At 48.0% G+C, this 15173-nt stretch overlaps 1 protein-coding gene across 2 annotated transcripts; it reads left to right on the forward strand.

Annotated features, from left to right (window-relative positions):
• The first annotated feature begins 338 nt into the window (after window positions 1–338).
• LOC120019077 (leucine-rich repeat and fibronectin type-III domain-containing protein 2-like) lies at window positions 339–14922 on the forward strand. 2 transcript variants are annotated; one of them, XM_038962316.1, is made up of 3 exons: window positions 339–1714; window positions 13899–14704; window positions 14735–14922. In XM_038962316.1, the coding sequence occupies exons 1-3, from the start codon at window positions 339–341 to the stop codon at window positions 14920–14922; spliced, it is 2370 nt and encodes a 789-aa protein (XP_038818244.1). The 2 variants fall into 2 exon arrangements, with proteins under 2 accessions (XP_038818244.1, XP_038818243.1); XM_038962315.1 differs by having other exon boundaries at window positions 13899–14922.
• The last annotated feature ends 251 nt before the right edge of the window (window positions 14923–15173 follow it).

The raw sequence follows: 15173 nt of genomic DNA on the forward strand, positions 1-15173 counted from the left end.
CTGTCAACAACAAGCCCCAAAACCCCACCGCTCTAGGCAGAGATCAGATAGTTTACATGAGATCATGATTGTCTGCCACAGTGAAAGGAGAAGTAGACTGCGTACTATGGAAGAACTAATTATGTCTTTCTTTCTTTATCTCTCTCTCTATTCTTCTCTTCTCTCTCTCTCTATATTCTTCTCTTCTCTTTCTCCCTCCACCTCTCTCTCTCTTCTCCTATTTTCTATTCTCTTCTCTCTCTCTCTCTCTCTCTCTCTCTCTCTCTCTCTCTCGTCTCTCTCTGTCTGTATCTCTCCCTCTCTCTCTCTCTCTGTAGATTCCTTTGTGTGACTCTACCATGGACCACATCCTCTGTTGCCTGCTGGTCCTGGGAACCGCAGTGTTGTTGACCCACGCATGCCCAAAGTACTGTGTGTGCCAGAACCTGTCCGAGTCCCTGGGGACCCTGTGTCCCTCCAAAGGCTTGCTCTTCGTCCCACTGGACATCGACCGGCGCACTGTGGAGCTCCGGCTGGGCGGAAACTACATCCTCCGCATCACCCAGCAGGACTTTGCCAACATGACCGACCTGGTGGACCTGACGCTCAGCCGCAACACCATCAGCTACATCCAGCCCTTCTCCTTCAGCGACCTGGAGACCCTGCGCTCCTTACACCTGGACAACAACCGCCTCATAGAGCTGGGTCCCGATGATCTCCGGGGCCTGGTCAACCTGCAGCACCTCATCCTTAACAACAATCAGTTGGGACGCATCTCGGACCGGGCCTTGGAAGACCTGGCACCCTCCCTAGAGGATCTGGATCTGTCCTACAACAACCTGAGGAGCCTGCCCTGGGACTCAGTCAAGCTGATGGTCTCCCTCCACCAGTTGAGTCTTGACCATAACCTCCTGGACTTCATCCCTGAGGGGACCTTTACTGATCTAGAGAAACTGGCTCGCTTGGATCTCACCTCCAACCGACTGCAGAAGCTGCCCCCAGACCCCATCTTCGCCAGGGCCCAGGATTCAGTGATGATGACCACTCCCTATGCCCCCCAGCTGTCCCTTGGCATCGGGGGGAACCCCCTGCATTGTAACTGTGAGGTGCTGTGGCTGCGGCGGCTGGAGAGGGACGATGATCAGGAGACATGCGCTTCCCCTTCCAACCTGAAGGGGCGCTACTTCTGGTATGTGAGGGAGGAGGAGTTTGTGTGCGAGCCACCCCTCATCACTCAGCACACCCACAGGATGCTGGTGCTGGAGGGCCAGATGGCCAGCCTGAGGTGCGAGGCCATTGGAGACCCCACCCCCACCATCCACTGGATGGCCCCCGACGACCGTGTCCTTGGCAACTCGTCCCGAACTGTTGTCTACGGCAACGGCACCCTGGAGATTCTCATCACCACCTCCAAGGACTACGGTACCTTCACCTGCATCGCGGCCAACGTGGCCGGGGAGTCCACCGCCTCAGTGGATCTGTCAATCATCCAGCTGCCCCACCTCAGCAACGGCACCGGTCAGGCCTCACAGCCCAAGTCCCGCCTCTCGGATATCACCGGCACCACCAGGATAAGCAAGGGGGTTCCAAAGACCCCCCCGGAGAAAGTGGTCACTGTGTCAGAGGTGACGGCCATTTCAGCCTTGGTTAAGTGGACCGTCAGCAAGGCAGCGCCTAAGGTAAAGATGTACCAGCTCCAATACAACTGTTCCGACGATGAAGTCCTCATCTACAGGTAACAAACCTTCATTTTCAGAGAAGTAGGAACACCGATAGCTTTGATCTATGAGGGAACAAAAGATGGAGGAGACGCTCAATACAAGTGTTGTTTTAAGACTCCAGTCGACTTGTTTTGTTTACCTAAAGATAATGTCTCTCAGCTTTCACAAAAGAAGAATGATGAAGATGAATTGTACCAAACAGTAAATCATGCTGTTTACACTAAACAAAATACACAGTATCAATAACACTGCCATGTGTACAGAACCAGCAGCTTTCATACCCAGTTTTCCATAACAATATAGCCTACAATGGTGTTGTTAATCCTAAGTGATCCATCCATCATCCATTGTTTCTGTCTGTCCGTTGAATTGTTCGACAGCGAAACAACACACTCTTCACTTTCCACTGCCTTTTTCATCATCTGACGTTTCGGGCGCTAAGCATCAGCTCCATTATGCTAAGTTGGCCATAAATAAGGGAATTTCATCCCTAAGCTTAATGGATGGATATTCTGTCAATCCACTACAGCAGCTATTTGATGAGGCTGAAAGTGTATTACAGGAAGCTGATATATAGTATATTAGCACATCTCCAAACGACTGTGAAACCAGTTGGAAAGGAAATCCAATTATTTCATGCCATTTAAATTAGTTACTCTGTTAAAACCTAGAGAAAGGCAGATCACTTCAGCCATAGACTTCGAGAGTTGTACTGTAACACTTTAGTGACATATAGGTCTATATCTCATCAGACAGAATTTATTTCTGCTTATCATTACCACTACACTTGGCTATGATTGCTTTCTAGTTTATTATATACACTTTTTTTCAAAGGGATTGGAATGTAAGTTGTTAACTCTAATTTGTACTATACCTGCCATGAAAAGAATGATATGTAGTACTATAGTCAGTATAGAGCTTTGTTATCGCATACAGTATGACTCTCCATTAGAACAACCAGTCCTTCCTCGTCAAAACAAATCTGTAGAAAATCCTAAGTGTTTTCTCTTTTCTCTGACAAATCTGAATCGCCAGGCGATAAAGGACGCAGTGCTCGGAGAACAATATAATAGTATATTTATTTACCCTATGGTTAGGGCAAGATAGAATATATACCCAGAATACGTTAAGCATATTTTCTTCATCCATCAGGATTGTATAAGCAGCATTAGAAGCCAAAGAAGGTGCTATACGTGGACATAGTAATGGAAGTTATGTGTCAGACACGGACTTTCAGTAATACTTCAGTTCAATTGCAATGAGTCCCTCAGAGCAATCCTTTACCATATAATGGTTTGATTGTACCATCCCATGTGATTTAATGCCTATGCTTCTCCTCGGCTTGACGATGTGTTTCAGAAATGATAGCAAGGTCCTGGGGCCACTATTTTTGGCTGTTAGCTGAAGTCGCGGAGAGTGGTGGTGGATCCACGTTCCATACCTCTTGCATCACAGAGAAACATGTTAGTTTTGGTATTTGGTATTTTATTAGGGAACCCCATTAGCTGTTGCGAAAACAGCAGCTACTCTTCCTGGGTCCACACAAAACATGACATTTGACATAGTACAGAACATTCATAGACATGAACAGCTTATGCACAGAACTACATGAATTTAAAAACGGCACACATAGCCTACATATCAATACATACACACAATATCTACGTCAAATAGGGGAGAGGCGCTGTGCCGTGAGGTGTTGCTTCGTCGTTTTTTGTAAAACCAGGTTTGCTATTTATTTGAGCAATATACAGTATACATGTATAGTTCCATGCAATAATTTCTTTATATAATACTGTAAGCTTTCTTGAATTTTTTCAGGATTTGGGGACTGTGAAAAGACCCCTGGTGGCATGTCTGGTGGGGTAAGAGTGTGTGTCAGAGCTGTATCTAAGTTGACTATGCAAACAATTGGACATTTTTAACACATTCATGTTTTTTGTAAAAGAGGAAGTGATGCAGTCTGTCTCTCCTCAAATCTTAACCAAGAGAGACTGGCTGCATAGTACTTATATCAGCCGTCTGATTACAATGAAGAGGAAGATGTGACGCTCTGTTCTGGGCCAGCTGCAGCTTAACTAGGTATTATTTTCAGCACTTGACCACATGACTGGACAATAATCAAGATAAGACAAAACTAGAGCCTGCAGGACTTTCTTGAGTGTGGTGTCCAAAAAGCAGAGCATCTCTTTATTATGGACAGGCCTCCCCCATCTTTACAACCATTGAATATATATGTTTTGACCATGACAGTTTATATTCTAAGGTAACACCAAGTAGTTTAGTCTCCTCAACTTGTTCAACAGCCACACCATTCATTACCAGATTCAGCTGAGGTCTAGAGCTTAGGGAATGATTTGTACCAAAATACAATGCTCTTAGTTTTAGAGATGTTCAGGCCCAGTTTATTACTGGCCACCCATTCCAAAACTGACTGCAGCTCCTTGTTCAGGGTTTCAGTGACTTCATTAGCTGTGGTTGCTGACACTTTCAGTACCAGTCAAAGTTTGGACACACCTACTCATTCCAGGGTTTTTCTTTATTTTTACTATTTTCTATATTGTAGAATAATAGTGAAGAAATGAAATAACACATACGGAATCATGTAGTAACCAACAAAAATGTTAAACAAATCAAAATATATTTGCCTAACGCTGCAGAATGCTGTGGTAGCCATGCTGGTTAAGTGTGACTTGACTTCTAAATAAATCACCGACAGCTTCACCATTACACCTCTTCCTCCATGCTCCACAATGGCCCGTGCAAAAAAACACATTTCCATTACACACTTGTACTAGTGTTGACAGCCAAATATAAGCACCCCCCAAATGATATTCCCATTACTCTTTAGACAACGATAGTGATCTTGCCCATCTAGAGCCTTGCTCAGGACCCATTTGATATTTTATCTGTTGAACCTATCCTTAGGCCAAGACATTAATACTTGAGAATGTGATCTTTAAAATGTGTCTGATTTGGGTATGAGTGAACAGATAACATCCCCTGTCAGTAATAATGTAATGAAATATTCTGGCATTCCACGGGGTTTAGAGAGTCTTTTTACAGAAATTAAATGGGATCTGCATTTGGATATTAATGGTGCATTTCAGGCAGAGAGTGACGCCGTCATCTTTATGATGAATAGTTTTCTAGCGATCATTAGCTTTGGATTTAACAACCCTTATTGTAATTGTTGTGTGTATTGATGTGCTCGTATGAGGATTATCTTTGAAAAGCCAAAGTTATTCAAAAAAGAGAGCTTACAAGCTCTGTTATGCTTATTTATTCTTTGTAAAGGCAAAACAACACAAGACAAACCACTAACCAAACCTTGAGCTTAACAAAACAAGCCAACACACTAACCAAACCTTGAGCGTAACAACACAAGCCAAAACACACTAACCAAACCTTGACTTAACACAAGCAAACATACTAACCAAACCTTGAGCTTAACAACAGAAGCCAACATACTAACCAAACCTTGAGCTTAACAACACAAGCCAACACACTAATCAACCTTGAGCTTAACAACAGAAGCCAACATACTAACCAAACCTTGAGCTTAACAACACAAGCAAACACACTAACCAAACCTTGATCTTAACAACACAAGCCAACACACTAATCAACCTTGAGCTTAACAACAGAAGCCAACACACTAATCAACCTTGAGCTTAACAACAGAAGCCAACATACTAACCAAACCTTGAGCTTAACAACACAAGCCAACATACTAATCAACCTTGAGCTTAACAACAGAAGGCAACATACTAACCAAACCTTGAGCTTAACAACACACGCCAACATACTAACCAAACCTTGAGCTTAACAACACAAGCCAAAACATACTAACCAAACCTTGAGCTTAACAACAGAAGCCAAACCACTAATCAACCTTGAGCTTAACAACACAAGCCAAAACATACTAACCAAACCTTGAGCTTAACAACACAAGCCAAAAAATACTAACCAAACCTTGAGCTTAACAGAAGCCAAACCACTAATCAACCTTGAGCTTAACAACACAAGCCAAACCACTAATCAAACCTTGAGCTTAACAACACAAGCCAAACCACTAATCAAACCTTGAGCTTAACAACACAAGCCAAACCACTAATCAACCTTGAGCTTAACAACACAAGCCAAACCACTAATCAACCTTGAGCTTAACAACACAAGCCAAACCACTAATCAAACCTTGAGCTTAACAACACAAGCCAAACCACTAATCAACCTTGAGCTTAACAACACAAGCCAAACCACTAATCAAACCTTGAGCTTAACAACACAAGCCAAACCACTAATCAAACCTTGAGCTTAACAGCACACGCCAAACCACTAATCAAACCTTGAGCTTAACAACACAAGCCAAACCACTAATCAAACCTTGAGCTTAACAACACAAGCCAAACCACTAATCAAACCTTGAGCTTAACAACACAAGCCAAACCACTAATCAAACCTTGAGCTTAACAACACACGCCAAACCACTAATCAAACCTTGAGCTTAACAACACACGCCAAACCACTAATCAAACCTTGAGCTTAACAACACAAGCCAAACCACTAATCAAACCTTGAGCTTAACAACACAAGCCAAACCACTAATCAACCTTGAGCTTAACAACACAAGCCAAACCACTAATCAACCCTTGAGCTTAACAACACAAGCCAAACCACTAATCAAACCTTGAGCTTAACAACACAAGCCAAACCACTAATCAACCCTTGAGCTTAACAACACACGCCAAACCACTAATCAAACCTTGAGCTTAACAACACAAGCCAAACCACTAATCAAACCTTGAGCTTAACAACACAAGCCAAACCACTAATCAAACCTTGAGCTTAACAACACAAGTCAAACCACTAATCAAACCTTGAGCTTAACAACACAAGCCAAACCACTAATCAACCTTGAGCTAATGCTGCAGTTGCACTGTTTGACACTCCCAAAGTTAGCTGTTTTTCTATAATGCACTCATCCATTATAGTTACCATAGCAGGATGTTTTATGGCAGGATATATACTCAAGGGTATAGACACAGGCGAGCGTCAAGTTCCATTTAATCTCCCCCACTACCGCTATAGTACAATTCAGCAGCATCTCCCAATAAATGCCCTGGCAGAGAGTGCAGAGCCCATTAGGGATTTTTGCTTATATAAGCATAATCACATTTCCCAGCACCCTGACATTTAGGCTGAATCAATGGAGCAAGAGACCCATTTGGCATGACCTTGTCTGTTATCCAGAGAAAGAGGCCGCCTTAAGAAATGATACAGTCCTCCTGGGGGGGAATTAGCCATGAAATACTTTAATGATTGTTGAGTGGGAGAAATGCTATAACCTGAAGTAATGATTTGTTTGTTTGTTTTCAGTTCTTTTTTCTTTCTTGCCAATGAGGAAGTGTGTTGAAACTGTATCTGACAATAGCTTTTAAACTGTTTGGGAGGAAGAGAGTAGCTGTGGCTGACTGGTGCCTATCCCTATCCCCTTCCCCACTACTTTTCCTTCCCAGAAGCAATGTTTAAGGACTTGCATCCTCTCTCGCTCTGATTAATGTTATGGCCTCATGCCGTCACTGGAAACGATTTAAAGCAATCTCCAAATTGCCTTTTGATGCCCAAAGGGTGTAGGGAAAACAACTTGTATTCATCTCCCCGTGATAAGCACAGCAAGACGTTTTTCCCGAGTTCCACTTTGTCCCGATGTATTTTAATTCAGCTGAATGAAACAGTCAACACAGACAGCCTGACATGAATCAGTCACAGGACAGAGCAGTGCCCGGCAAAATATTCACTAAGCACTGAAATTTCCCTCCCTCCCATTCCTATGCCAAGCAAGCAATTATCACTGTGTAATAGATTACATCCCCTGAGGACCAAAACATAAAATATGATCAACTTTTGATCAAATAAAATAACATTCAAATCACATTTCTTTGGTTACATACACATGGTTAGCAGATGTTAATGCGAGTGTAGTGAAATGCTTGTGCTTCTAGTTCCGACCATGCAGTAATATCTAACAAGTAATCTAACAATTTCACAACTACCTTATACACACAAGTGTAAAGGAATGAATAAGAATATGTACATATAAATATATGGATGAGCGGTGGCCGAACGGCATAGGCAAGATGCAGTAGATGGTATAGAGTACAGTATATACATATGAGATGAGTAATGTAGGGTATGTAAACATTATATAAAGTGGCATTGTTTAAAGTGACTAGTGATACATTTATTACATCCAATTTTTAATTATTAAGTGGCTAGAGATTTGAGTCAGTGTAACGTCCTGACCAGAGTTCTTATGTGTTTTGCTTGTTTAGTGTTGGTCAGGACGTGAGCTGGGTGGGAATTCTATGTTGTGTGTCTAGTTCGTCTGTTTCTGTGTCCAGCCTAATATGGTTCTCCATCAGAGGCAGCTGTCAATCGTTGTCCCTGATTGAGAATCATATATAGGTGGCTTGTTTTGTGTTGGGGATTGTGGGTGGTTGTTTCCTGTCTCTGTGTTTGTGTTCTGCACCAGATAGGACTGTGACGGTTAGTTTGTTTTGTCATTTTGTATAGTGTCTTGTTTTGTGTTAATTAAACCATGGAAAATTACCACGCTGCACATTGGTCCTCAGATCCTTCTCGCCTCTCCTCGTCTGAGGAGGAGGACGACTTAGACTGCCGTGACAGAACCACCCACCAAACCCGGACCAAGCAGCGTGGCAACGGGCAGCAGCGACAGCAGCAGCGGTACCAGGAGGAATGGTCATGGGAGGAAATTATGAACGGAAAAGGACCCTGGGCTAAGGTTGGAAAGGATCGCCTCCCATGGGAACAGCTGGAGGCAACCGGACAGAGGAACTGGCGTTATGAAGGTACGCGGCTAGCACGGAAACCCGAGAAGAAATCCCAAACATTTCTTGGTGGGGGGGGGGCTAAAGGGTAGTGTGGCGAAGTCAGGTAGGAGACCTGCGCCCACTTCCCATGCTTACCGTGGAGAGCGGGAGTACGGGCAGACACCGTGTTATGCGGAAGAGCGCACGGTGTCTCCTGTACGTGTGCATAGCCCGGTGTGGGTTATTCCACCTCCCCGCACTGGCCGGGCTAGATTGAGCATTGAGCCAAGTGCCATGAAGCCGGCTCTACATATCTGGCCTCCAGTACGTATCCTCGGGCCGGTGTACATGGCACCAGCCTTACGCATGGTGTCCCCGGTTCGCCAACACAGCCCAGTGCGGGTTATTCCACCTCCCCGCACTGGACGGGCTACGGGGAGCATTCAACCAGGTATGGTTGGGCAGGCTCGGTGCTCAAGGGAGCCAGTACGCCTGCACGGTCCGGTATATCCGGCGCCACCTTCCCGCCCCAGCCCAGTACCACCAGTACCTACACCACGCACCAGGCTTCCTGCGCGTCTCCAGAGCCCTGTTCCTCCTCCACGCACTAGCCCTATGGTGCGTGTCTCCAGCCCGGTACCACCAGTTCCGGCACCACGCACCAAGCCTCCATTGCATCTCCAGAGCCCTGTACGCACTGTTCCTTCTCCCCGCACTCGCCCTGAGGTGCGTGCCCTCAGCCCAGTACCACCAGTGCCGGTACCACGCACCAGGCCTATAGTGCGCTTTGAGAATTCAGTGTGCCCTGTTCCTGCTCCCCGCACTAGCCTTGAGGTGCGTGTCTCCAGTCCGGTACCACCAGTTCCGGCACCACGCACCAGGCCTACTGTGCGCCTCAGCAGGTCAGAGTCGACCGTCTGCCCAACGCCGCCTGCACTGCTCGTCTGCTCAACGCCGCCTGCACTGCTCGTCTGCCCAACGCCGCCTGCACTGCTCGTCTGCTCAACGCCGCCTGCACTGCTCGCCTGCCCAGCGCCGTCTGAGCCATCCGTCTGCCCAGCGCCGTCTGAGCGGCCTGCCTGCCCAGCGCCGTCTGAGCCATCCGTCTGCCCAGCGCCATCTGAGCCATCCGTCTGCCCAGCGCCATCTGAGCCATCCGTCTGCTCAGCGCCATCTGAGCCATCCGTCTGCCCAGCGCCATCTGAGCCATCCGTCTGCCCAGCGCCATCTGAGCCATCCGTCTGCCCAGCGCCATCTGAGCCATCCGTCTGCCCAGCGCCATCTGAGCCATCCGTCTGCCCAGCGCCATCTGAGCCTTCCGTCTGCCCAGCGTCTTCTGAGCCGCCCGTCTGTCCCGAGCCGTCAGAGCCGCCCGTCTGTCCCGAGCCGTCAGTCAGTCAGGAGCCGCTAGAGCCGTCAGTCAGTCAGGAGCCGCTAGAGCCGTCCGTCAGTCAGGAGCCGCTAGAGCCGTCAGTCAGTCAGGAGCCGCCAGAGCCGCCAGCCAGTCAGGAGCCGCCAGAGCCGCCAGCCAGTCAGGAGACGCCAGAGCCGCCAGCCAGTCAGGAGCCGCCAGAGCCGCCAGCCAGTCAGGAGCCGCCAGAGCCGCCAGACAGTCAGGAGTTGCCAGAGCTGCCCTCCAGTCATGAGCTGCCCCTCAGCCCGGAGCTGCCATTAGTCCAGAGCTGCCTCTCTGTCCGGAGCTGCCTCTCTGTCCGGAGTTGCCCCTCTGTCCTGAGCTACCTCTCTGTCCTGAGCTACCTCTCTGTCCTGAGCTACCTCTCTGTCCTGAGCTGTCTCCTCTATCTAGGGGGGACCGTTGTGAAGGTTCCTAGACCAGGGTCGGGGGCGAGGGTCGCCACTCAAAGGACGCTAAGGAGGGGGACAAAGACAATGGTGGAGTGGTGTCCTCGTCCTGCGCCGGAGCCGCCACCGCGGACAGATGCCCACCCAGACCCTCTTGAGTTTTAGGGGTGCGTTCGGAGTCCGCACCTCAGGAGGGGGGTACTGTAACGTATAAGCCCAAATATTAAAAATTATGCTATTAAAAAAAGTGTTTAAGGAAGTCCTTGCTCCGAGCGTACCCTCAACAGGGGCTATTATTTATTTATTTTTACTATTTTTCTTTATTCTTTAAAATGTAATCCCTTATTGATAGATTGTCCAAGCTCACCTCTCTCAGCACTATGTTCGAGATCTGGCATCCACCTGTCACGTCCTGACCAGAGTTCTTATGTGTTTTGCTTGTTTAGTGTTGGTCAGGACGTGAGCTAGGTGGGAATTCTATGTTGTGTGTCTAGTTCGTCTGTTTCTGTGTCCAGCCTAATATGGTTCTCAATCAGAGGCAGCTGTCAATCGTTGTCCCTGATTGAGAATCATATATAGGTGGCTTGTTTTGTGTTGGGGATTGTGGGTGGTTGTTTCCTGTCTCTGTGTTTGTGTTCTGCACCAGATAGGACTGTGACGGTTAGTTTGTTTTGTCATTTTGTGTAGTGTCTTGTTTTGTGTTAATTAAATCATGGAAAATTACCACGCTGCACATTGGTCCTCAGATCCTTCTCGCCTCTCCTCGTCTGAGGACGACGACGACTTAGACTGCCGTGACAGTCAGTATGTTGGCAGCAGCCACTCAATGTTAGTGATGGCTGTTCAACAGTCTGATGGCATTGAGATAGAAGCTGTTTTTCAGCGTCTCAGTCCCAGCTTTGATGCACCTGTACTGACCTCGCCTGCTGGATGATAGCGGGGTGAACAGGCAGTGGCGCGGGTCATTGTTATCTTTGAGGATCTTTTTGGCCTTCCTGTGACATCGGGTGGTGTAGGTGTCCTGGAGGGCAGGTAGTTTGCCCCCGGTGATGCGTTGTGCAGACCTCACTACCCTCTGGAGAGCCTTATGGTTGTTGGCGGAGCAGTTGCCGTACCAGGTGGTGATACAGCCCGACAGGATGCTCTCGATTGTGCATCTGTAAAAGTTTGTGTAATTTTGGTGACAAGACAAATTTCTTCAGCCTCCTGAGGTTGAAGAGGGGCTGTTGCGCCTTCTTCACCACGCTGTCTATGTGGATGGACCATTTCAGTTTGTCTGTGATGTGTACGCCGAGGAACTTACAACTTTCCACCTTCTCCACTACTGTCCCGTCGATGTGGATAGGGGGATGCTCCCTCTCCTGTTTCCTTAAGTCCACGATCATCTCCTTAGTTTTGTTGACGTTGAGTGTGAGGTTATTTTCCTGACACCACACTCCGAGGGCCCTCACCTCCTCCCTGTAGGCCATCTCGTCGTTGTTGGTAATAAAGCCTACCACTGTAGTGTCGTCTTCAAACTTGATGATTGATTTGGAGGCTTGCATGGCCACCCAGTCATGGGTGAACAGGGAGTACAGGAGAGGGCTGAGAACGCACCCTTGTGGGGCCCCAGTGTTGAGGATTAGCAGGGTGGAGATGTTGTTTCCAACCCTCACCACCTGGGCGCGTCCCGTCAGAAAGTCCAGGACCCAGTTGCACAGGGCGGGGTCGAGACCAAGGGTCTTACATAGGTATTCCTATTGTCCAGATGGGTTAGGGCAGTGTGCAGCGTGATTGCGATTGTGTCGTCTGTGGACCTATTGGGGTGGTAAGCAAATTGGAGTGGGTCTAGGGTGTCAGGTAGGGTGGAGGTGATATGATCCTTGACTAGTCTCTCAAAGCACTTCACGATGACGGAAGTGCGTGCTACGGGGCGATAGTCGTTACCTCAGTTACCTTAGCTTTCTTGGGAACAGGAACAATGGTGGCCCTCTTGAAGCATGTGGGAACAGCAGACTGGGATAGGGATTGATTGAATATGTCTGTAAACACACCAGCCAGTTGGTCTGCGCATGCTCTGAGGACGTAGCTAGGGATGCCGTCTTGGCCGTCAGCCTTGCAGGGGTTAACACGTTTCAATGTTTTACTCACATGGGCTGCGGTGAAGGAGAGCCCGCAGGTTTTGGTAGCGGGCCGTGTTGGTGGCACTGTATTGTCCTCAAAGCGAGCAAAGAAGCTGTTTAGTTTGTCTGGGAGCAAGACATCGTGGTCCGCGACAGGGCTGGTTTTCTTTTTATAGTCCGTGATTGACTGTAGACCATGCCACATACCTCTCGTGTCTGAGCCGTTGAATTGCAACTCTACTTTGTCTCTGTACTGACGCTTAGCTTGTTTGATTGCCTTGCGGAGGGAATAGCTACGCTGTTTGTATTTGGTCATGTTTTCGGTCGCCTTGCCCTGATTAAAAACAGTGGTTCACGCTTTCAGTTTTGCGCGAATGCTACCATCAATCCACGGTTTCTGGTTGGGGAAGGTTATAATAGTCGCTGTGGGTACAACATCACCGATGCACTTGCTAATAAACTCGCACACCGAATCAGCATTAACATCAATGTTGTTGTTCAACGCTATCTGGAACATATCCCAGTCCACGTGATCGCAGCAATCTTGAAGCGTGGAATCAGATTGGTCGGACCAGCATTGAACAGACCTGAGCACGGGCGTTTCCTGTTTTAGTTTATTTTGCATTATTTTGCATCTTTTGCTATAGTATTAGTGTGGAGTGAGTTATCAGAACACACAGAACAATGTGAAAGAAAAGGTATGGCATCATTGGTTATAGTTATTATCATATGGTTATATATCACATGGGTGTTTATGGCCAGCTTATCACATGGGTGTTGATGGCCAGCATACTACATGGGTGTGCATGGCCAGCTACTGTGACTGAATGATTGATGTTGTCGAACAGCTCCGAGCCAGTTCCCTGGACATAACTCGTCATGTTCTCAGACTGGTTCCTGCCTTATAAACGGACTAAGACTCGCCTGAGCAACATAGGTATCTGAGGCTCTAGCTGTTACAGAAGCCTTTCAATCTTCTCCTTTTCCCTCTCTTTCACTCTTTTTTTCACTCATCCTCTGTGTTCTGGTTATTTATTCTTCTCACATCTCCATGGCTCAGACATGGGGTGGAGCGTCTGTTTGCTGCAGAAGGACAGATGGTTTAGAGAGATAAAGCCAATTACAGCTGTCTGTCTGTTAGACTAGAACCTCAACCACAAAGAGACTTAACACTGGACAACTCCTCAGGAATGAACCTAAGAACATAGAAGCCCTGCTTTTCTTTCAGTGGAAATGACATCATAAAGAACACTCAAGCACAGTTTTGTATTGATATGAAATGTATGGTGTTAAGAAAGATGCATGTTAATAGCATTATCCTCCAAATCAATTAAATTGTATCAAATGTAGTAGGTTTTCACAGCTGACTTTCCCAAGTTTTCACGGATGTCCAAAAATGATTATGCTGACTCGACTCAGTCATCACCATGTTTAACTCTTCCTCTCCGTTTCTATAGGATGATCCCGGCCTCCAGCCAAGCCTTCCTGGTGACCAACCTGGTGTCGGGGACCAAGTACGACTTGTGTGTCCTGGCCGCCTGGGACGACACCGCCACCACCCTGACGGCCACCAACGTGGTGGGCTGTGCCCAGTTCTTTACCCGCGACGACTACACACAGTGCCAGTCTCTCCACAGCCAGTTTCTGGGGGGCACCATGATCCTGGTGGTGGGTGGCATCATCGTGGCGACGCTACTCGTCTTCATCGTTATCCTGATGGTGCGCTACAAGGCCACCGACCATGAGGGGGGTGGCATCGGGGGGAGCGGCAAGCTGACCAGCGTAAGTGACACCCACTCACAGACCAATGGGGGCCGGCTGGGACAGAACGGCGTGCCCCTTCCCCTGCCCAAACCAAAGGCCAAAGTGACCCTCCAGGATGAGGTGGTGGAGTTTAAATGTGGTTCCCTCCAGAGCACCTCGTCCTCATCCTCGTCGGGGGGCTCGGTGGTCGGGGAGGGTTCCTACAGCCCCAACAGCACCCTGGCCATTATGTGGAGGCAGGCTGCCCCCTCTAAGCCCAGGGCAAACCTGGATCACCTGCTGGGGGCCTTCAACTCCCTAGAGCTCCGGGGGGCCCAGGGCAGGGGAGACCTGGGGGAGCCCTCATCCAGCAGTAGCACACCGGTGGCGGGTGGCGATAGGCCCCACACGGACAGGGAGCCCCTGCTGGGCCGGACAATGGACTCGCGGCTGAGCCGGCTGCTCATGTTGTCTCATGACTCAAAACCAAAAAGGAGCCAGTCGTTTGACATGGGGGACTGTATGGATACAGATCAACAAACAGACCAAGCGATGGCCTCTAGCACCTCCACTGCCACAACGCCGGTGTGCAGTTACCCGCGGCGCATCAGCAACATCTGGACTAAGAGGAGCCTGTCTGTGAACGGCATGCTGCTACAGTGTGATGAGGAAGGGGATATGGGGGGGAGCAAGGGGACCTTTGACAGTCAAGAGTGGGTCATGGAGAGTACTGTCTAGGAGAGATGAGGACTTACTTTGTGTCTTCTAAGACACTGCCCCAGAGAGATAGCAATACGCCTCAGTTCTGATAGACCTCCAGGCTGGAGGAGAAGTCCATGCCTCCTCCCTCCTCGTTCTGCATGGAATTCATTCATGTTAATCTATTGTGGATCCTGCATTGTTGTGACAGATATGTACAAAGTTCCCCCAAGTGGGTAAGTCGGCTAACGACGCTTGGTGGATGGAGCTGATTCGTGGAGTGAGGTTGT

This window comes from Salvelinus namaycush, chromosome 24, assembly GCF_016432855.1.
Source record: "Salvelinus namaycush isolate Seneca chromosome 24, SaNama_1.0, whole genome shotgun sequence".
Lineage (NCBI taxonomy): Eukaryota > Metazoa > Chordata > Actinopteri > Salmoniformes > Salmonidae > Salvelinus > Salvelinus namaycush.